This window comes from Leiobunum rupestre, chromosome 3 (genome assembly GCF_980474605.1).
Source record: "Leiobunum rupestre chromosome 3, qqLeiRupe1.1.hap1, whole genome shotgun sequence".
Taxonomy (NCBI): domain Eukaryota; kingdom Metazoa; phylum Arthropoda; class Arachnida; order Opiliones; family Sclerosomatidae; genus Leiobunum; species Leiobunum rupestre.
Window position 1 is genome coordinate 53935941 of NC_143386.1, and position 23108 is coordinate 53959048.

Genomic DNA, 23108 nt, shown 5'->3' on the forward strand with positions numbered 1-23108 from the left:
ATTGATACTCATGATCACTTGAATTACACCAAATCTCAAAACCAAATTTACGTTTTTGTATAAGCTGTTTTTTAAATGTGGAGTATTTGTAGATAGTAACTTAAAGGAGATTGATGATAAAATACGCGAAAAAGTAGATTAGTCCATAATTAAAAAGGATAATAAAGCTAAACCCTAAACAAATTTGAAGAAATTAAAAAACTTACTAATAACTCGTACCAATAGGTCTTCGAGCAAACAAAAAGATGCGAATCTCGGATCAAATAGATGTTCGAGTAATAAACTACATAAAAACTAGTTAAAAACTTAGTTTTTATGTAGTTTATTACTCGAAGATCTATTTGATCCGAGATTCGCATCTTTTTGTTTGGTCGAAGACCTATTGGTACGAGTTATTAGTAAGTTTTTTAATTTCTTCAAAGTTTTTTAAGGTTTAGCTTTATTATCCCATTTAATTATGGACTAATGTTCTCTTTCGCGTATTTTATCATCCTTCGCACAGTCCATAGGTGGTTTCTTCTAACTTAACTAAAAGTAGATTGAGTCTATGAAAATAATTCATGTAAACATTAAGCTAGAAAACTTTGAAATTTAAAACTATTTCATCTCAATGAAGCTTAAATACTAATTAAACGCATATTTAAATTTTCTAAAATTCATTAGGTTCAATATCTTAGCTGTTTCATCACTATCAGTATCGCTTACGTTATCAAGTGTTTTCTCTTTTGGAAACTTTTCAGAACTGCATGTATAGCTCGTTCATTCCACAAACGAAAAGACAAACTGTTTTGCCCCCAGGGAGAAACGTCTGGATTCCTGGCAATCAATAGCTTCTAAAATATCAACCTAAAACGTTGCCATAACAACCAACATTAATTGATCTTTCTAAAAGTAAAGCTAAGCCTTTGATTTAGCCCAGTTTATTTAGTTGCGTTTTTCCGGCGGAGTACTAGTTTATTGATTCATGCCCTTTATCTTTTCAAGATAAACAACCTTTTTAATTAAAACCACTGTAAAGGCATAAACAATGAACGGTTTAATCGTGAACACGTGACGTACGCCTTCCACAGTAGGAAGAGATTTTGATAAGTGTTGGGAACACAGAGATAGAAAGAAGTAGAGGCCCTATTAAATACGCGGAGATTGAAAGTCAGTGCTGACCCCCACCCGTGGGCTATGCGTGATGGGTGAAAGCTTACGTGGCTCCACCAATGCGCGGCAAAATAAACTACAATAAGCAGTTAAGGCAATCAGCTGGGTCCGCAAGATGTAAACAAAGCAAGTGTAGCCAGATTATTGTTCGGGAGGAAGTCTATGTAAATATTTTTTTCTTTTTCAATATATTAATTACATTTTAAGATATATCTTAAATGTTATTAATTGAATAAATAATTAAAATTTTGATAAGTAGTCCTAAGGATTTGGCATTGTAGCGGCTCTTATTGCCCTTGAAAAAGGATGAGCTTGGTGAGTTTCTTTCGGACAGCTTCTTTCGTTAGTTGATTATTGATGTCTCTACTTATTTTTCTTAGTTTTATGTTAACATAAATTTTGATGATTTTTTCTATGTTCGTCATTATACTGATGTTCATTTAAAGTTAGAAAAATATCTGTTGCAACTAACTGATTCATCGCCAATGTTTCTTGAGGGACATTTCATCCAAAGATAACTTTATTAATATTGGATGCTCGGATTTGGTAACCTCATTGAAGCTGAACCAAATTTAGCTTCAATATTCAGAAATTTTTCTTCTAATAGATGATTTTACTTCTTCATTTGATGAAGTGCATGTTTTAAAGATGAAAGCTTAAAATCTCTGCGTTTCTTTGCCTGTTTCGCAAGCTGAAATTGTTTTTGTAGATAATTAACTTTAATTGCTCAGTCTCTAGGGAATTTTGAAGCTTACTATGATTTCTAATACACAAATTTTAATTTAACACTCTTCTTTAATATATTTTGTTTTATTTCTTACCTCATCAGTTGCCATTTCTTCAGGGACTGAAGTTTCTAAGAATAATAAATTTTACTGAAATGCCTGGAATATGTCTTTGAACTTCAGCTGTTAGATAGATACAGTTCTACTTACAATGTTATAATGGGTGTTTTTTTTTCAGTAATTTGGTTGTTAAACTGAGTCTTGATCTTTACATGAAATCCAATTTTATTAATTAAAATTTAGCAGACTACAAAATTGAAATAACATTAATCCCGACATATTAAACCCTATTGGGCAAGACCAAAAAAATATTAAGACAAGTAGTTACCTCCGTGTGATCATCATCTGTTATTTCCAATTCAAGACCATAGGAGTGCTCATCTTGTAAGGCAGATGTTGATGGAAGATGTAATATTTCTGGTACTTTACCAATCCGGTCAATCTGCATGGTCTCTGAGGTGTCCATCTCATCATGTTTTATATAAGTCGGCTACAAAAACCGTTTATCATTTATACACCGATATTACTATGAACACCTTATATTATATACTTTTGTAAAATCAGAAATTGCTTTTCCCATGAATAATGGACGAATTGAATTTTCTTATTGTTGAAGTGCTTGCCACACACATAATGGTTATTCCCAAGTTGGAAGTTTAATCGTTTAATGGCTATTATTAGTTTGTTAGAATTAGGAAATCTTAAGCGATAAAATGAAATGGTATAATATGATCAATTGTAAAATGCTTAATATTTTATTTAAAAAATACTCAGACTGACTTTTACTTTTACAGCTAGGAACGGTACAATTTTTTGCATTTTAAGGATTATGTTTTAATTAACAAATAATTGTTTTACTTAAACTACATTTGAAAATATTTATATGTATATACAGTTTAAAAAGAAAAAGGTTAAGATCTTGCGTTAAGCCTAAAATTTGTAGGTTTTGAAACTAGTCAAAGGAAAATTTCCCACCGTCCTATTAGTTTCTCTGCTAGATGGCGCCCCGTATCTTTGCACCTATCACACATACGGTGGGGGGGGGGGGGTTAGAATTTCCCAATTAAAAAACTAGGGATCCCCGACTCTCAATAGTGGCTCTATTTATTTCTATCTCTATGGTTGGGAATTTACTGGTGCGTGACGCTGGAGAAACAAAAGTTCGCGCTTGCGTAGTAGCCGTTATTTTGATAACGGCTACTACGCAAGCGCGAACTTTTGTTTCTCTCTAATTTTTGGTCTCGAGGTCATGGTTGAGGTGAGTTTCACCTTTTTGTAAGCCTTATCCTGTCAGTTTGAATCAGTCTTACAATAAAATATTGTAGTATTATTTGTGAATTATTATTAGTGAAAGGGGTGAAGGGCAAAGGACATGCCCGTTCGCGCACTTCGACCAGAGGTCCATTGTGGAACCCCGAACCAATCAGGTAAAGATTTCTGTTAAGGAGACAATGACCTGTTAGTAGGCAACGACCAACCTAATATTAGATTGGAAAGCGAGAGCAACTCGTTAGCTCTCTGCCTAGTGGGACCCGAGATAAACTCTTTACCCTGTCTTTGGCCATCCATCTCAAGCCAAAGCTTGAGTTGACGGTCAGTCATAGAATTAGAGCCTTGAGGGCTGCTTGACTATCCGAATTAATTTGGCTAAACTTGCCATGAAGCTTCTTTTTAAAGCAAAAATCAACACAGAAGCAGATAGCGGCAATTTCCGCCTGAAAAACACTAGCATAAACACCAAGGCTTTAAGGAGGCCGAGATTGCTAGTAAGACAATATATCCCCGAACCAGAGCCAGAGTGGGTCTTAGACCCATCGGTAAACCAGACCATTTCTCCTCTGGTCCCGAGGGTGCTGTGATTGGCCCACTCCGTACGGCTTGGAAAATAGGTATTGAAAGGCTTACTAAAATGTGATTTCGTAGCCATCATATCAGAACCCATTAGGAAGACAGGTAACTGACTTGAAATTTCCCGGTAGATCTTGGTGTGGCTATTACCCCAAATATTCGCCTTCCGCCAATTATTCTGGTTGAGCCTATAGGCTCCCAGGGCGGCAGCTTCCTCTATAAATAAATGAAGAGGAAGAAAGTTCAGGAAAATTTCTAGAGAAGAACCTGGGGCTGTTCTTATAGCTCCTTAAATGCTGACACAAGCCAGCCTTTGTAGGGTGCGCATATCGCTCTGAACAGTCTTAATTCGGACTCTTAGCCACCAGACCACTTCAGCATAAGAGAGCATGATGATCATGGTGTACAGCCAGAAGACCACTTTAGGGCTAAGCTCCCATGACCTGCTAACTGCACTTCTGGTACTCCAGAGTAACATCTTGGCCTTCTTAACTATCGAGTCAAGGTGAGGCTTCCACGTTAGTTTGTTGTCAAGAATAACACCAAGGTACTTCACTTCCGTGCTTTCTCTCAAAATAGTCCCCAATAAGGAGATATCATTAAAAGAATTTTGCAGCATTTTACGAGTAAAAGGAACAAGTACCGTTTTACTAGGATTAACCGTAAGACAAACTTCCCTGCACCAGTTTTCCACTGATGCGAGAGCCCTTCTTATTAAATCGCTAATAGTGTTGGGCAACTTCCCCGTAAAGATGATGGCGATATTATCAGCATAGCCGAACAGCGGCGGCCATCCCTGTTTAGCCTTACCAAAAGTTCATCCACAACCAGGCACCACAGCAGAGGTGATAAAACACCACCTTGCAGGCAACCACGGCTGGTGGTGATCATAAGCGATTCACCAAGCAGGGAGGATACCACCACACGATTCGTCAGCATAGCTTTGATACCAAGACACAGAGTATCATTAATGCCAAAGCGCTTTGCAGCCTTCCTGATATCTGCGCTGGACACCTTATCAAAATAGCCCTCTAGATCAAGAAAAACTGCCAAAGCTATTTCCTTAAAGATAATAGCCCTTTCAATGCCATTAGTTATGCCATGAAGGGCAGTCTCAGTAGATTTGCCTTTTTGGTAGACATACTGAGCCGTCGAGAGAGGTATATGAGAAATAACCTCTCCCCTAATATAGTTGTCTACCAATTTCTCCAAAATCTTTGGGAAAAAGGAAGTCAAACTGATTGGCCTAAAGGCCTTAGCCTCGAGATAGTTAGATTTCCCTGGCTTCGGAATAAAGATCACCCTAGAAAGTTTCCAGGTTCTCGGAATATATCCAATGGCAATACGAGCCCTATAAATTCTACTCAACCTTCGGCAGATAATATCAGTTCCCTCCTGAGTCCTGCAACAGAATGGGAATTATCCCATCCGGCCCCGGAGACTTATAGGGCTTAAAAGACTTTATTGCCTAAATAAGTCTGGAGTGCGTGACAGTTGTTTTCGCCACCGCCCAATCTTCCCTTTAGGTACGTGCAATCCTAATGGGAAGGGGGTCAGAATCAGTACTGTTCGTAATTCTTGAGTCAGGAAAGTGTGCATTTAAAATATGATTTAGAGTCTCCTTACCCAACGAAGAATGACTGCCATCTTTCAACTTAATAGTGTCAAGATGTTTAGTCTTATCGTTGGCCATAATTTTCATTAACTTTGCCGTACTGGGAATATCAGAGATATTATCACAAAAATTCCTCCACGAGTCCCTCTTGGCCTCGCAGATGGCCTTATGGTAGGTAGTGAGGGTGTGCTTGTAGGCCACCCAATCACCCGACCTCTTAGCTTTGTTAAAAAGCGTCTTAGATTTTTTGCGAAGCCTGTAAAATCTCATGGTTCCACCAAGGAACTAGCCTTGGCTGGTTGGTAGACTTCACCGGACAGTTGCGGTGGTGGGAGTCGATAATGGCATGTTGCATGCGATCAACAGCCAAATCAAAATCCAGCACCGATGATAGCCTAGGTTTATCATCCTTGAGATGAAAATTTAAATCATCCCTAAAACCCAGCCAATTGGTTCGCCTGGGATTGCGAAGTTCGGTATAAACCTGAACCACTTTCATCCTGACTTCATAGCAAATTTGTCTGTGATCCGACAGTGATGGTTCACTGAACACATGCCAGACATTAATTAGAGTTGCGACATTTTCTGTGCACAGCGTGAGATCAAAGACCTCACTTCTGTTACGAGTAACAAAATTTGGTTCATTGTTCTTATTAAGAATGAAGTACTAACCACGTATTCCATTAGCTTATCACCACGATCGTTGCAGTTGCTGCGGCCCCAGATAACATGATGAGCGTTCGCATCACAACCTATAATGGGTTTGTTTCCCGACCACTCACAGTGGTTGACCAGATTGGTCACCTCCTGTGATGGTGGGTGCAGAGCATCACCGTAAGGAAAGTAAGCAGATTCCAGCGTGAGTTCATCGTTCCCATCAGCGGTAGGGGAAATTATTTTAACCACAGCAGTGTCCCTAGAGTGATAGATTGAGAGCGGAAAGGCATGAATGTCCTTGCGTACCAATACACAAGCTCTAGGTGAAACGGAATTATAGTCATAATAGACATTACCTGCACTATTAAGACCAAGGATTTTACCCTTGGCAATCCAGGGCTCCTGAATAAGAGCAACATCAATTTGCTTCTTAGCAAGCCTTCGACTAAGTACAGCGGATGCTGCCTTGCAGTGATGAAGATTTATCTGCACCGCCTTTATGGAGGTTCACCGGTGTCACCCCCCCCCCCCCCCAGTGGTGGGTGTGGAGACCACACCACTCCTGCTGGTTAGGTTAGTTCCACCAGTCTCCCCCACTTTTGCTCCACCTGGTTGAGCCACCATGCCTTGGACCTCTTCACCGTCCGAAACACTGAGGAGTTTGACGTCCTCTGTCAGCGTATCCTCTTCCGAGTAGTCGCTTAACAGAGGCTCTAGGTCCTCTAGTCCTGAAAAGATCGAGTCGGTAGAATCAGATTCATTAACAGGTGTATTATTAACCACACCCTCTACAGCACTTACGACCCCTATCCAAAGCTGTCTGAGCAGCAAATCCTGCCGCTTTGAGAGCGTCGACCGACTCACAATACATTAGAAAAATCAAACGGATGGCGCCGGTTCCTCAGATTTGCCCAGCACCTTCCAACAGCTGGTGACCAGCGCACCGTTGAAGGTTTGCAGACGCCTGACAAAAACTTAAGGTTCCTTCGTCCAGACGTCCCTAGTTCGGAGAGTGACCTTAAAAGGTTTCGGCAGGTTACTGGCCTTTGTTACCAAAAGCCTTGTTCCCTGGAGAACCTATTCGTTGCGGTAAAACTCCTGACTTAACCAATTACCTGTGAAGTCATCCTTTCACAGGTAAACTATTGCACCCCCTTTCAGCTGGAAATTTACACAGAAAAAAAGGTGTTTAGATACTTAACACTTTCTTAAACACAAAAATGCAACAGAATATTTATCATGTTTAAAAACGATCATGTTTAGGCGATAGTGGTGTTGAGTTTTGCAACATCATGCGTTTAGAAATTAAACATGTTATTTGCTTCTCATATTTATCATTAAAACGTGTTTAGATAGAATACGTTTAGAGATTAAACATATTAAATGCTTTTGGCGCTTACAATGAAAACACGTCTAAAGATTCTTAAGATTAGTTTCTGAACATGTTCAAAGGTTCGGGTGTTGTGGTTTAAAACTTGTGTTAATTTGGCGTACACGTCACATTAAAAACGTGTTTTAAACCACAGCAAATGAAAATTTGAATATGTAGTTTTAAGACATTTGCCTAAACTAGATTTAATAAAAGAACAGTAACAATATAATATTTCCATGTCTATGTTTTATTAAGTAAAATTACAATTATTTTATATCATAATTTTCCAAAAATTTAAAATATTTTGCGTTTTTTTCAAATTTTGCGTTATCCTTTAAAAGGAATTCTTGCAAAAACCCAAGAACCTGTATAAGTGTCGGTGGATAGCTAAAATCAAAAACGTAGTACACCTGCAACACACATAAAAGGCACTTTAAGATGTTATTTGTTTCACAATCGATTGAGATCGTATCTGCAACAATGAATCCATTGCTTAGTTCTTCGAAATTGTTTTTAATAAAAACAATTTGTGGCGAAAGTATTTGAGATTCGATTGGAGGAGTCTAGATTAAATAAATGAAACCCTCTATATTAAAACACATTACTCCATAAAATTATTTTGTCACATTGTAACCCAAATTAAATACAATCAACACCAAAATTTCACCAACGTAGGATGTAACATTTTAATAAGAGCCAAAAACACCTTTATGGAAAATAATTATTATTATTCCCGTTTACTTTTCGCGCCGTTTGGTGGTGGAGTTAGTAACCTGTGAAAATCTTAAGCAAATCAGAGGGACCGAAAGGTTTACAAAAATAGAAAAACGCACGGTCATTCCATAAATTTCGTGCCGATTATTTATATTCTGCACCGAAATAAAAAAATCTCGTCACTTTCTCGTGCCGAGATTTAAATTTTTAGGCGCCTCTGATTGTCCATAGATTTTGAAAGGTTCCAATTTCCACCACCAGATGGCGCGAAAAAGAACGTTAATAAGGCCATTTAAGCAATTATATATATCCGTTAAATATTTTAAAACATGTTTTAAAAATATCATCCTTTTTTACTTATTAAGTTCACTTACTGGTTTTATGTAAACAATTGATATAACGGCAGTTTTTGATTTCTTTGCAATATTTTTACTTTTGCTACGAGCTCTCACTTGCGTTGACAAGCTGCTTTCCAGTAAATTTATGAAATTTAAAGTTTCATCATCCTCCTTTAAAGAATTCTAGGAAATTATATTAATAGATTATTTTTCTGATAAATATTATAGCAAAAACAATTATCCTTACTGGATCTTTGTCCGGGAAAAGAATTTGGCTTATTTTAATGTAATTTTGAATGAAGGTTTCTGCAATATTTTTCGTTCCTTTCATTTGTTCATATTCAGCTGATATCTAATTAAAATACCATATTTAAAACGTTAGTTTTTTAAAATATAGTTCTATTTATATAATTATCTTACATAAACTATTTCTTGAAGAGGTGGATATACTTGAATTATTTCATTCATAGTCGATCCTTCAGTTATAAGTTTTCTTCTGTGGGTAACTTAAAAAAAGATGAACAAGGATTTCTTGTTTTCAATATTTTACAATTTAAAACAAAAGAATATACCCCAGACCCACTAAATTATTTAAAAACCTTGTAAAACTAGCATTAAAAATCTGGAAAGTTTTTGCGTCTCTTTTAAACCTAACATCGAAACGCACGCGCTGTGAGAACGGCGCCACTGGTGGCGCCATCGCTCTTACGGTAGTAGTGGACATTTTTGGGAAAAAAAAGTTAGTACGCTTTTTTGAAAGAGAGACGCCTCTCATAATCTTTACACTCTCTGTTACTAGGTTCCACTGTATAAACGGCCTGGCGGGAAGAGCGTGGAGTTTTAAAAAAGAGTGACGTCATTTTTACCGCTTTTACTAACCCCAAGGCCAAATCGCTCAACGGCAAAATGGGCTTTGGCGCCTTCACGGTAGCGATATTTGACCCTAGCTGTTTAATTTTTGGAAGGAGCTACTGCGCAGTCGCGCGTTTTCTTCCCGGCGTGAAAGCGCCATTACTTCCTATCCTTCTAAAAATATAGAATCCTTGGTAATACCCTTCGTTTGGATAGAACCACAAACATAAACCCCGATCGGGTATGATAAACAAACCACTTAAAAAACTTTAAGATTAAGAAATCGGGTTACATATTACTACGCAATTAATGTAAGCCTTCCAGTTGGAAGTTAAGGTTATTTGTAAACGAAGAGACCCATACACCCTCTGTAAAAGCCCACAGGACCAATTAAGTTTAAGAATTTAGTTAAAAAGGATATGATATTAGAAAATGTATAACATTAAAAGGCTCAACGAATAATTTTAAACTAACAGTGAAATTGAAACTATTGTTTCCATAAGTAACAGTCATAAGAATAATTTTTGCTAATTTTAAAAATTATTGCTACTACAGTATGTTACATAATTTGATAATAAAGACGTGATCGCCACGTTTTTCTAGAATTATATCTCAAAACATTAAATTTGAGTAAACATTATTAAAATTTTGAAGTGTTACGAAAAGATTTTTTTATGTATGGAAAACCATTTGTTTATTTCGGTAAAATGACTATAGTCAGTTGCAGGCTAAGAAAGACAAAATATATAGTACAGTCGGCTCAAGGATACCTCAGACCATTTCCGGCCAGTCGACCGCGCGTAATTTAAATTTGACCACTTTACGGTTAATTGCAAATTTCGTGAGTTTCATCGTTTTTTCGCGCCATCTAGGAACCGAAATTGGAATCTATTTTTTAAATTCATGTTGTCATGAGTTTAATTACTGAATGCATCTAAAGAAGTTTCGATAATTGAAGCTCTAAATATTTTAAATAGCCCAAGAGGTTACTAGAAAAAGCGTGATAATGGTTTATTGTTAACAAGTAAAGAGAAAAATATAATTTTAAACGTCTATAGCTCATTAAGACAACGTTACCCCCAAGAAAGCGTGGTAACTATTTTAAAAGAAACCGCCGATTTAACTGGTAATAGGTAGAAATAAATTTACAAAATTAAATAATTATACATTCTATTTTAAATTTAAGAATAATAGGAATGCGTTATCTTTTAAATTTCCTCGCCACCACAATTACGAAATTAAAAATAAAGATTCCAATTTCGGTCTCTAGATGGCGCTAAAAGACGACAAAAAGAGCAAAATTTGAATTTGACCGTAAAATGGCCAAATTCAAATTTCGCGCGGTGGAATGACCGGAAACGATCTGAGGCATCCTTGCGCCGATTGTACTATATATTTTGTCTTTCTTAGCCTGCAACTCACTATATAAATGTATTAATTTTACAGCCAAATGACTTACAGATTTAGTTGCTGTCAATAGTCCACAATTGGAGCTTTATTTCAGATGTATACAGGGTGTTACGCGTAAGAGAACAGAAACTTTTTTATTATATTCAATGGGTCCCTAAGTGTTTAAAATGTCCAATGAACCATGGTCCTAAAAAGCCCCGTTTCAGAGTAAAAATCTTTCCTAGATCAGCCTAAAAAACATTCAAATCAACGCAAATGTGAAAATTTTATTCTTCTTTCCCCCCAATTGTTTTCATACAATTTCAGTTGTTTTTAGCGATAAAGTGATAAACAGATTGTCGAGTATTAAAATATCCTTAAGAGATCGTTCTGAAGTATGCAACGCCAGATTTTAAACTTACTATATTCAAGCTGGAAAGATTGACTAATTATTAAATCATTCTAGTTAATGATAACATCAGCTTATCCCCTCGGCTTATCCTTTGTAGTGAGTGAAAAGCATAACCCAAGAACACACTATAAACTTGTTAAAAATGATTGCCGAACGTTTCAAATATTTCTGGTGCATTAAGAATAGTCTCACATTAATTAATTATGTGCTGCCGTAAGTCGTCGACATCATGGACTTCGGTTTTGTAACTTATCACTTTGAGATGTCCCCAAAGATAACAAACGCATGGGTTAAAATCGGGAGATCGTGTCGGCCATGGAATGGCTCCTCCTCGTCCTATCCAACTACAAAGGCAATGCGAGTTGCGAAATTTAAACATTTCGTTAACTTGGGAATTAAATTTAGAAAACATGGTTAGAAACGTTTTCCATATTTAAGTTTTAATGCAATATCAAGTAACAAATTAAATAATTAATTAAAATGTTATTTCTTCATAAATAACTTGTACAGATTATAAGCATTGTCTGTACCTAACCGAAGTTGGAGGTGGAGGTAGAACCACGTGTTGAAAGGTCACATCTCCCAGTACGCCACTGCCTTTATGCGTTACAAGTGTCAGACCCTCACAGCCTGGAAAACCACAGGTTATGCAACCCCACCCAACAAACACACAAAATCCCCAGGATATCCATTTTAGATCCAAATCTCCATAAATCGTCATTTACGAAAATAAAATGATGTTTTCTTGATGCAAAAATATTACATTGCTCGTATTCGAATATCCAAACATTCATTTTCCACAGATATCCAGATTTATTCGAAAGTCTTACACTGCTTAAATCCAAATAAAAAACATACGTGGGACATCCAAATGATGGAAGTCACCTACAAGGGTGTAAACGAAGACGGGAATAATCTGGCTTGCGCTCGCCTCGGAGTCCGCATCACAAAGACGTAAAATACTTGAACGCCGTGAATATCATTGAACCCATATTGTATTTAATGTACAATAAATCTTGTTTTATTTTACCGCTGTGATAATTGAGTTTCATTTTCCAAAAAAATATCGGTTGGCCTTTTAAGTAATTAAACGTAATACAACTATATTGCTGCAGTTATTTAACCTTAGTTTCGATATCACCATTAATTAATTTCTGTTACTTAAGAAAAATAACTTCGAGACATTTCTAAAAATGTAACGAAGAAATACAATGGAAGTTGTACTTACCGATAACATGTTAACAATTTATGGTTGTAGTGGCTCGTTTTAACCAAAATCTTAAACATTTGAATTTCCATATCCATCCGTAAAAATCCTATTTGTCACGGTGTCCTCAGTTGGAACCAGTGGCGGATATACAGGGTGTTACGGATAAGAGTACCGAAACTTTTATCATGTGTTCTATGGGTCAATACGAGTTGAAAATGTCTTATGAACCATGGTCCTAAAATGTACCGTTTAGAAGATACAAGCTTTCAAAATTTGACGTAAAAAACACCGAAATTCACGCAAATGTGAAATCCTTATTATGCCTTGATCACAATTGTTGTCTTAAAATGATCGGTTGTTTTTTAGAGATAAAGTGATAAAAGGATCGCCGAATATCAAAAGATCATTACAATTTCGTCCGGAAGTATGCACCTCCAGATTGTGAATTTACGAAGAAGCTTTAAAAACAAGACTTGTAATAATTTTCGACGTTTAACTGTAACCTAGTCGTGTTTGATAGTACAAAAACCAGTAGCACATAATTAATGGTATGTTTTTATTCATCAAAATAGAACAAATTTTGACATTGTTACACGCACCGTTCACATTATTTACAAGAGTTGTTCGAAATGCCCACCTTGAACTCTAATGCACAAACGACTACGTCGTAAAAATGATTGACGAACGTTTTCCCAGATGTCTGGGGTGTTTCAAATTGTCCCACATGCATTGATAATACACTGGCGCAAGTTGTCGACGTGTTAATTTGGAAATGTACTTACTTCGACACCGAACTTTCGATAATGATGGCGCATTTTACCAACGCGGAATACGCCGACATGCACTTGATGTACGCAGGGCCGGATTAACCAATAGGCCGAATAGGCCTGGGCCTAGGCCACCAAGCCTACAAGGGGCACCAAGAGGGTTCGATAAAAATAAAAGTACACAACTTTAATCATTTGCTTTTCACAAAATATTTTCCGGAGCAATTTTAGTAAATGCGGCCACCCCTATGAACCAAAAACGTTTGATTGTCACATTCTCTGACGGACTGCCGTCTAGCCCCTGGCAGCAAAATGAATTTTCCTTCCATTTCTCAATTATAAATTGAGGAAGCGCCTAGCTCGCTTCGCTCGCTATTGAAAGGGGCACCTAAATTAACTTGGGTCTTGTTTTTAAAGCTACTTCGTAAATTCACAATCTGGAGGTGCATACTTCCGGACGAAATTGTAATGATCTTTTGATATTCGGCGATCCTTTTATTACTTCATCTCTAAAAAACAACCGATCATTTTAAGACAACAATTGTGATCAAGGCATAATAAGGATTTCACATTTCCGTGAATTTCGGTGTTTTTTACGTCAAATTTTGAAACCTTGTATCTCCTAAACGGTACATTTTAGGACCATGGTTCATGAGACATTTTCAACTCGTATTGACCCATAGAACACATTATAAAAGTTTCGGTACTCTTATCCATAACACCCTGTATATCCCCCCCCCCCCCTTGACGCTTAAGCTTTGCATATGACTTGATGACTTGTTATTTCACCCATAGCTCAAGATGTCTTTGAGTTTTTTCTGTATCCGCCACCAGTTGAAAACCCTTATCTTTGAGCAATTAACCATTTGGAAATGATCAATTATCAGATGGTAACAACAAAATATTCAGCACATTTCACCTTCAAATTCAATGGCTTCCTATCAAATGCTTTTTATTTTTGGGTAAAATTATACGTGATGCTTCGGAACGTCTCTTACCAGTTTAATTGCCGAAATTCAACGGTTAATTGTCTGGAAGGTGTCCAACGTCACCAATTTCAAATCGCGCGACGAAAGAAGAGAACTCTCGATTGTAATAAGTTTTCAATATTATATTTTAATATTTAATTTATTTAAACTTAAGAAGAATAATTATGTTAAGACGATTTTAAGCGTTGTTACCATTCACCCTCATGATCGAGAAATAAGCTCCTTCACTTTAAAATTTGATAACGGCCCAATATCTCATTGCTTTCCTAATCTAACTGGACGCGGAATAGAGACATCGTTTTTCTGTTCACTATAAGAGCTCTTTAATTAAAGGTAAGAGGTGCGTGACATGTGTTGGATTAACAAGGTGATAACAGCGCCGTTCTCAAACGCTAATTGTAGATTTACATGAAAAGTCAGCGACTATTTTAATTTTGAAAGTGTTTTTATTTTCATTTCAACAGAGAATTTGAAGACACCACAGCCCGTTGATATTACCTTAGGGCGTTTAGCCAGTAATAACGTAATTCCAGTAAAAATGTCACAAACATTTCAGAAGACCGAAGTTTGTGTAAAAAGCGTCGCTATTATGTTTTTCTACCAAGTTTACCAATTTAAGTTTGCTTAATTTCAAATAGCTGTTTATACCACCGATTTAGCTTGACTCAAATATTTATTATACAGGAGCAAAAACGGTCCAAGTAATTTATATTGGAAAATGACACTACTATCATAAGAGCGGTTAAATAGACAGTTTTCTTGCACACTAAATACAATATGGGTTAAAAGATATTTACAGCATTCAAGTATTTAGGTCTTTATGATGACGAACTTGAAGCGGGCGCCAGCCATATTCTTCCCGTCTTTGCTCACACCCGTGTAGGGGACTCCCGTAATTTGCTACAAGATCCAAAAAGTCTCTTGATTAAGCGATTAAGATAAAATAATTTCGAATAATATTATTAATAACAATTTCTACATTTAGCGGAAGAAAATATCATTCAAGTAATTTACGGTGGTTTCAAGTGATAGCAAACGTTCTTAGGCTTCATACAATCTACAATTAATACATGTTTAAAGGTATTTTAAATCATTCAAATTGAATGGTGGGTAAATCCATGTCAAATCACCCGATTTCAAGAAAAGTTCCCACGGCACCATTTTCGATTTCGTTTAAACTTTAACCACTTATATTATAGACCTTTTGAGCAGGAAAGCCAAATTTTTAGCTCTGAAATCGAAGTATTTTTGATGATACGATTTTTTTAAATAACCTTGCAAGTAGTCGAGTGTTTTGACAAGTACAATTCTGTCATTTTTGAGTATTGATATCTAAAGATCGGTTAATATCACGTAGATGTAATATTTTGTAAAGATTTTACTGGTGGCAAAGATAACTTAGTAATCATTACGAGGTTCGAAAATAGTGTCGTTAATTTTATAAAAATCGGCGAATATGCCATAAAAAATCGAATTTCAGGTAAACAGACCAACTTCGTCGGTCTTTAAGACATCGAAAGAATTTTTTTTAATTCATTAATTGACCTATTTCGGATGAAATTAAGCCGGGAAATTCAAAAAAGGAACCAGACTTACTCGCGGAACTATACTTTTGGAGTTATAGGGGTTCAAATGTAACTTTTTTCTCAAAATCGGGAAAACCTGGTAGTGAATAGTCGCGTTTTTGGCCATGTCGGATAATGAAACACAAAATAATGTTGATACCATCTGAAAGTACAGAATTCATTTTATAACATATGTAATTTTCATCTTGTGTTTCCAAGTCGTTCAAGGTCAAACGTTAAGGTCAAAACGAACCCGATTTTTAAAGCTTAAAACTGAGCACTCCACGTCAAATCAACCAGGCCCATACCACTCAAGTCACCGAATATGATTAAATTTTCTGGGCAGGTGTAGTTATGGGTAAAACTAACCCCTGTACAGCAAAAGTGCTGAAAAAAGTTTATTTGGAAGTTATAGGATAAAATAATTGTTATGCGATTTTCCGAAAATCCGTTGCACCCAAAGAATAAAATAGCTATAACTTCGGCAGTGGCGTAGCGAGGGTTTGTGGTGCCCTTGGAAAATCTCTTGAAGTGCGCCCTTTTTTCTTTAAAAATTCCAAAATGTAACTTTGTTCCTTGATCGCCAAACAGTTTCTGGCGCCCCTTAATGATTGTCGCCCTGGATGGATGCCCCCCCCCTGCCCTCCCCTGAACTTCGGTTCTTAAAGAGATAAAAACGTGATCAATGACTTATTTTAAAGGTAATGAAAACCTTAACACATTATATTATTATTTTAAAAAAATTTTAAAACCTTGGAAAAATTTTCAATTTGAAACTAAGATCTACCAAATAGCTATTTAGAAAAAAAATTTGGCCTCTCTCGACTTACTTCGTCATAATACATTCTCTGTTAAAACATTTTCATGGAGGGAGTAACTTTTAAAAAAGTTACAACCACATTACGGTACGCAGGAAGAGTACATTTTGGAGGTTTAAATGCCAATTTTACGAAATATTTCGTTATAACTCGGAAACGATTCATCCTAACTTCCTAAGGACTTGCGGCTGGTCCCATTCGATTCGGCACTTAACAATACGTTGACCCTGGCCAAAATCTTGATATAACCTTTCAATTGTTATTGAAATTTCCAAAAAAAACACATTTTGGATGTACTTTTTGTCCGAAACTATTAGTCCTAAAACAAACTACTGAAACGATACCAAACTCGACCCAATTCCTAAATTTGTTTTTTTTTTAGAAAAAAAAACAAGTAATTCAGTGCAAATTCGGTATTAACTCAGAAATGGTTGGTAGCACTCGACTCAGCGTGAAAACTACCATCCAGTACGACACCAAACACGGTCCAATTCGTTGGTCGTAAAATTTGGGGGAAACTGCCCCACTTGCCACCTTTATCCCCTCCCAAATTATGTTGTCTATACCGCATCACTGCGGACTTATCAGATCCTCAAATAGGCGCTTATAAATAAACCCCTCTCTGAATGTCTTGCCCCCCTGTTGAAAAATGCCGCCAGATCTATGAATAGAAAATTCTCAGCTTTGGCAGTATGAAGGGAAACCATAGACAGACCAGATATAGGTCCAGCACAAACTCTATAATCAGCTTTAATGACCTTTTATTTAAAGAACTATTAGACACCAAAATTGAATTTTTAGGCCATATTGCAAGTTGGTACCAGTTTTGTTGTTGAGCAACCCTCTTTTACCATTTTATCATATATAAGTGTGCCAAAAAGAACATCTTCTCAATGAGACCTTGTTCACAAGATATGACTTAATTGACGTCACTTTCCAATCGATGACGGCTTTTTTGTCATCAAAACCAGGTCTGGCGGGGAGGAAAGGAAGTTAAACCGGTTTTGCGCGTAGTTCGTTCGTGATTTTTTCGTGGCTGTGAAACAAGGTCTCATTTCAATTTTTCTATCTCATGAAATAAAAAAAAATAAAACCCGAAGGAAAAATAAATTAAAGTATGAAAACTTCTAAAATCTGAAATTGCTTGGAGGGGGGGGGGGGTGCTACGGTAATTTGGTTGTAACTTCCTTAAACGTTAATTCCCCAAGAAAATGTTTTAACATATAATGTATTATGTCGAAATAAGTCGATAGAGGCCAAAAATTAATTTTCCTAAATTTAGCTATTTTGGGGATCTGCGAATAACTTACTTCCAAGTTTCAAATTTCCAGATATTTAAACCTTTTATTTTTTAAAAATTATAATATGGTGTGTTAAGGATTTCATTACCTTTAAAGTTATAGCTATTAATTCTTTGGGTGCAACGGATTTTCGGAAAATCGCAAAACAATTATTTTATCCTTTAACTTCCAAATAAACTTTTTTCAGCACTTTTGCTGTACAGGGGTTAGTTTTACCCATAACTACACCTGCCCAGAAAATTTAATCATATTCGGTGACTTGAGTGGTATGGGCCTGGTTGATTGGACGTGGAGTGCTCAGTTTTAAGCTTTAAAAATCGGGTTCGTTTTGACCTTAACGTTTGACCTTGAACGACTTGGAAACACAAGATGAAAATTTCATTTGTTATATAATGAATTCTGTACTTTCAGATGGTATCAACATTATTTTGTGTTTCAGTATCCGACATAGCAAAAAACGCGACTATTCACTACCATGTTTTCCCGATTTTGAGAAAAACGTTACATTTGAACCCCTATAACTCCAAAAGTATAGTTCCGCGAGTAATTCTGGTTCCTTCTTTGAATTCCCCGGCTTAATTTCATGCTATAAAGGTCAATTAATGAATTAAAAAAAATTCTTTCGATGTCTTAAAGACGGACGAAGTTGGTCTGTTTACCTGTAATGCGATTTTTTATGGCACATTCGCCGATTTTTATAAAATTAACGACACTATTTTCGAACCTCGTACTGATTACTAAGTTATCTTTACCACCAGTTAAATCGTTACAAAAAATTACATCTACGTGATATTAACCGATCTTTAGATATCAATACTCAAAAATGACCGAATTGTACTTGTCAAAACACTCGACTACTTGCTAGGTTATTTAAAAAAATCGTATCATAAAAAATACTTCGATTTCAGAGCTAAAAATTTGGCGTTCCTGCTCAAAAGGTCTATTATATAAGTGGTTAAAGTTTAAACGAAATCGAAAATGGTGCCGTGGGAGCCATCGGGTGATTTGACATGGATTTACCCAGGTATATATATCGCGCCCTTAAGCCTTAATTAACGATGATTATCACATAATCTACAGTTATTCTTAGTGTTTTAACTAACGTGTCAATTTGAACATTTTTCATTCTAGACAGCTAAGATGTCTAATGTACACCGTGACTTTTACCATTATTACGAGCGGACATGTAATTTAAATTATGGCAAGCATAAACAACATAATGACGATAATAGTACATTAATAAGGCACCATCTTAGGCCCAAGTCATCGAACGACTTTTCATGCCTTTAAACAGGTGGCCGGGTTACAATGCGTTGAATGGTGGTGGCTAGCAATTCATGCCAGGCGAGTCAACAGCTCCCTAGGCTTACGATTACCATTAACCTCTTAAGTTTTTTTATGGGAAATGAAATCCAAAGAACTCTAGGAAAACCAGCGGGAGATAACTCACTAAACCATATGTAACATAATTACTCATAAGTATGCCACTGTATAACATTTCCATTGAATAAAATTCAATGAGACTTTGTTTCACACGGAACATACATTAAGCGGACCCCAAAATGCAAAAACACTTATAATCCTTGCGCTATTGAAAAGGTTACCATGGAAATGAAATCATGTGATCGCGATGCACGAGCTAATCTTGACAAGGGCAAAGCCAGAAACGCGCGAGAAATTCTCACTAACTTCCGTTTCCCATCAGTAAAAGTTGATGACGCGTATTTCGTCACGGAGTTGTAAGTGACGTAATTTACGTCATATCCCGTGAACAAGGTTTCATTAAAGAAAATGCTTTTGTGGCATACTTATGAGTGATTATGTTACATATGACAAAACTCATGCAGAAATAGTGCTTCTGAGTTTCCACGCAGTGTCACAAGTTGGGATCAAATCAAATTCCTCTTGCTGTGAGACGAAAGTGCTAACCATTCCACCACCCCTCTCAGTAAGCAAGGAAGGAATCTATGATAAGCTCATGGAAGAAATATTTTTATTGAGTGACGTAACTGGCCTTCTTAAGGGTGGCTTGGACTACTACCAACTTGAACAACCACACTCAAAACAACCAATTATATAGTAGTTCCTTAAGAAATAACTTACGAAGAAATATTAAGTGTTATCATACCATAGGCCAAATCTGTACTTTTCAGACATAAAAAAGTAGAACTACCAGATATTATAGCGGTAAAATGAAAGTTTTATTGTACAATAAAATACAATACATGTTAAAAATATTAACAACACTGTCAATTACTTAAGCCTTCGTGATGCGGACCTTGAGACGAGCGCAAGCCAGATTCTTCCCGTCTTCGTTTACACCCTTGTAGGTGACTTCCATCGATTGCTAATCGTTGGTTAAAAGATACTTTATATTCGTAAAATGTGGAAATGGTTTAAGAAACTCACGGCGGGGATCATCTTGTGGATGTGGAAGGTGGATATGTAGGTGTAGATGTTCCCTGGCTTGACGGGACAGGCGGGTTTGATCTTGCCCAAACAGATGTCCTCGTTGTCCTTGGGGAAGACCATCTCGCGGCCACGCAAGTTGCCAGTAATAGAAGTGGTCGCCGCACGGGCACCGAAAGCTGGGAGGAGAGACATGATTAGAACCAGCTAGGTTGTATCAGAGTAGTCGCAAACATTAATCCAACTTACGAGCTCGGATGTCCGCTTGGATCTGGATGGTGGAGCCGTGTTTGAAGACGCACGGTTCGCTGTTGCAAGGGGTCACGACCAGCTTCAAGAGACTTCCATTCCCTAAAGAGTTACACACGTGGTAATAATTACGCCATCCGTACCCTTAATTCATTGATTGTACACCACAGCCATACGATATAACCACGGAATACATGAAAGACAATTACCGCAATCAGTGAACTTGCGGCTCCGCCATTGGTCAATACGACGAAGGAAGCCACCAGGGCTAAGATAATTACGCTCAAGGAAGAGATAGTTTTCCCTATACTATTTTGAATAGAGAGTAAAGGCAGATATTTCCATTTTTCGCTGTGCAACCTCTTCTGGAATGATGCTGAAGTGCGCTTTCCAATTATTTTTATACTCACTATCAGCCCAGTTTTTTACAATATTTTATCATTAATCAACAACGAAGTTAATTGGATTACGTAAATCACGTGTAATATAAAAAGCTTCTAAATTGATTTCCTCGGCAAAAAGGTTATCAGTTAGGGTTAAAAAAGTTACTTATGCTGTTGCCTAACTTTCATTAAGAAACTCTTAATTGGCATTTCAATAAATTCGCAACGACTACCCAAACTTGTTCTTAAGAGAGTGCAGTCAAGTGTATGGACGAATTTATTAGCTCTTCTTAGTGGGAGCAATAAAAAAAACCGCTTCAGTATTTCCAAAACCACGTAACCGCATAACTATGTACGCAAACCGCAAAAAAAGAGATACGTGGTTTTGGAAATAAAGGCGTTTTAGAAAACATTTTACCAAATTTATCCCAAAAAAATGCGAATGCGGTGATTGCACTTTGCACAGAAACTGCGAAAGCTTTAGCAGACCAGACAGACAGACATACATTTTTTCTCATATAAACTTATCTACATTTTGAGCGTACTGGTAAGCACTGGGATTAGTACTAGCTCCACATCCCCGGTAGCACATGAAGTCGATTTAGGGTCGGGGTACGGTCGAAAAGTCGCTTTATAGTCGACGACCAAATGCCGACCTAAAAACGTCCGAACGTTTTTCGACACTAAAACCGAAAATCCTTTTTTGGGACTATTTATGGTCGGTAGGCCGACCATTATCCGACTTAAAATAGACCTTACATTTAATTATTAAACCTTTAGGACAAAGAGTCGATTTTAGGTCGCGCTTTGCCAATTAATCGCTCAAAACTGTGAAACTTTGGCGATTAAATAAAACAAATTGAAATATTTTTAAAATAACTTCCTTTCTGTATTATATTTTTTCGAAAAAGATTATATATTCAATCTAAGAATGTTTCCTTATGAAAAATATCTCAGCTCAAGTAGGTTACATTCGTATAGCTAAATATGTTAGGCTAAGATATTATTAATGAAGATTAATTCGTTACTTATACTAAGCCCCAAGAAACTCTAGAACTCTGTACTCTAGATTCAAGAGCTTTCCGATTGACGGAAATAAACTCATTGTTTAACTCCCGTTCATGGGACTACATACATGCATATAGCCATATATATAGCTATATTTACGGTTCTATTTGGTCATTTTCAGTCACATAAAATATCAAAAAGTAAGGCGTTTCGACATAATGATACATGTGTCAGATTTATAGCCCGGTGTACCCGGTAAGATTTAAACCACACCACCGGAGGTCTGTCATCATTATTCCCTACGCCAGCGTCCACAGACCCGGACAGGCGGCAAAACCAGCATGGGTAGCAGAACACCACTACTGATGGCCGCGCCCTTGACGCAAGCCACTCAACCCAGCAGAAGGTGCAGCAATGGGTCGACCAGCCCCCACTTCGCACACAGCAGTGGGAATAAGAGTGGATGCTCTGACAACGCCAGCCAGCACCCTACCTAGAAGGTAGAGAGCCAAGCCCTTTGGAAGGAGCGCCTAAAGGGGAACGGTGGGCACACAGCAGCCCGCATAACCCGGCACAGCTGGCACCGGATATCCCGGTGGAACTCCAAAAGGCCCCACAGCAGGCAACTCAAACCGCCGAGACGGCCATTTTGCCCGGCCCCTCTCCGTTAGCATTGGCCGAAGCCCAGTTACCAGCCCACACCGGACCGAAGTCGGAGGAGGATTGGATGGAGCTAACATCTCCCAGTGCGCCACCGCCCGTGCTGGGTTACCAGAGCCTGACCCCGACTCCCCGGTAAAGCCACCAGTTATTGCACACTCCAACCCCTCGTGGGCCACGTAATGATACAGTACATTCTAAGTTGGGATGACGTCGTTTCGGAGTCGGTTCTTAGGTCTATTAAAAGGCGGTAAATAGTCGACGTTTTGTAGGCGGCCGACCCTTTTACCCCTAGGACATTTCGACCCTAAACCCAAAGGTCGGCCGACTTTAGTGTTTAGTACCTTTTGCCGACGTCGGCCCGACTCTAATTTGCTACAGGGGATGCTGCACGGTGCTTTCCAAATTATTTTTCTAGGTTATCTTGATTCAAACAGGAAGAGAGAACAAACTTGGCTCCTTTTCGAAGCATACATTTTATAATTCTAGATACAGACTTTGCTAATATGGGAAAAATATACATAATTAATAATAAGTTAGAAATTTGCAATACATACCGGTTATTATCAAGCCTTCTATTGTTTCTTTGCTGAGTAGCATGTAATTTTTTTGTTC

The 23108-nt window shown here is 37.4% G+C and overlaps 1 protein-coding gene across 1 annotated transcript; it reads right to left on the reverse strand.

Moving 5' to 3' along the window:
• Nucleotides 1-19969: 19969 nt before the first annotated feature.
• On the reverse strand, nucleotides 19970-20782 carry LOC149952602 (uncharacterized). Its single transcript, XM_090170212.1, has 4 exons — nucleotides 20652-20782; nucleotides 20443-20544; nucleotides 20194-20372; nucleotides 19970-20131 (listed from the first exon to the last, which is right to left on the reverse strand). The coding sequence occupies exons 3-4, from the start codon at nucleotides 20314-20316 to the stop codon at nucleotides 20042-20044; spliced, it is 213 nt and encodes a 70-aa protein (XP_090026338.1). The 5' UTR covers nucleotides 20317-20372; nucleotides 20443-20544; nucleotides 20652-20782; the 3' UTR covers nucleotides 19970-20041.
• Between the last annotated feature and the right edge of the window lie 2326 nt (nucleotides 20783-23108).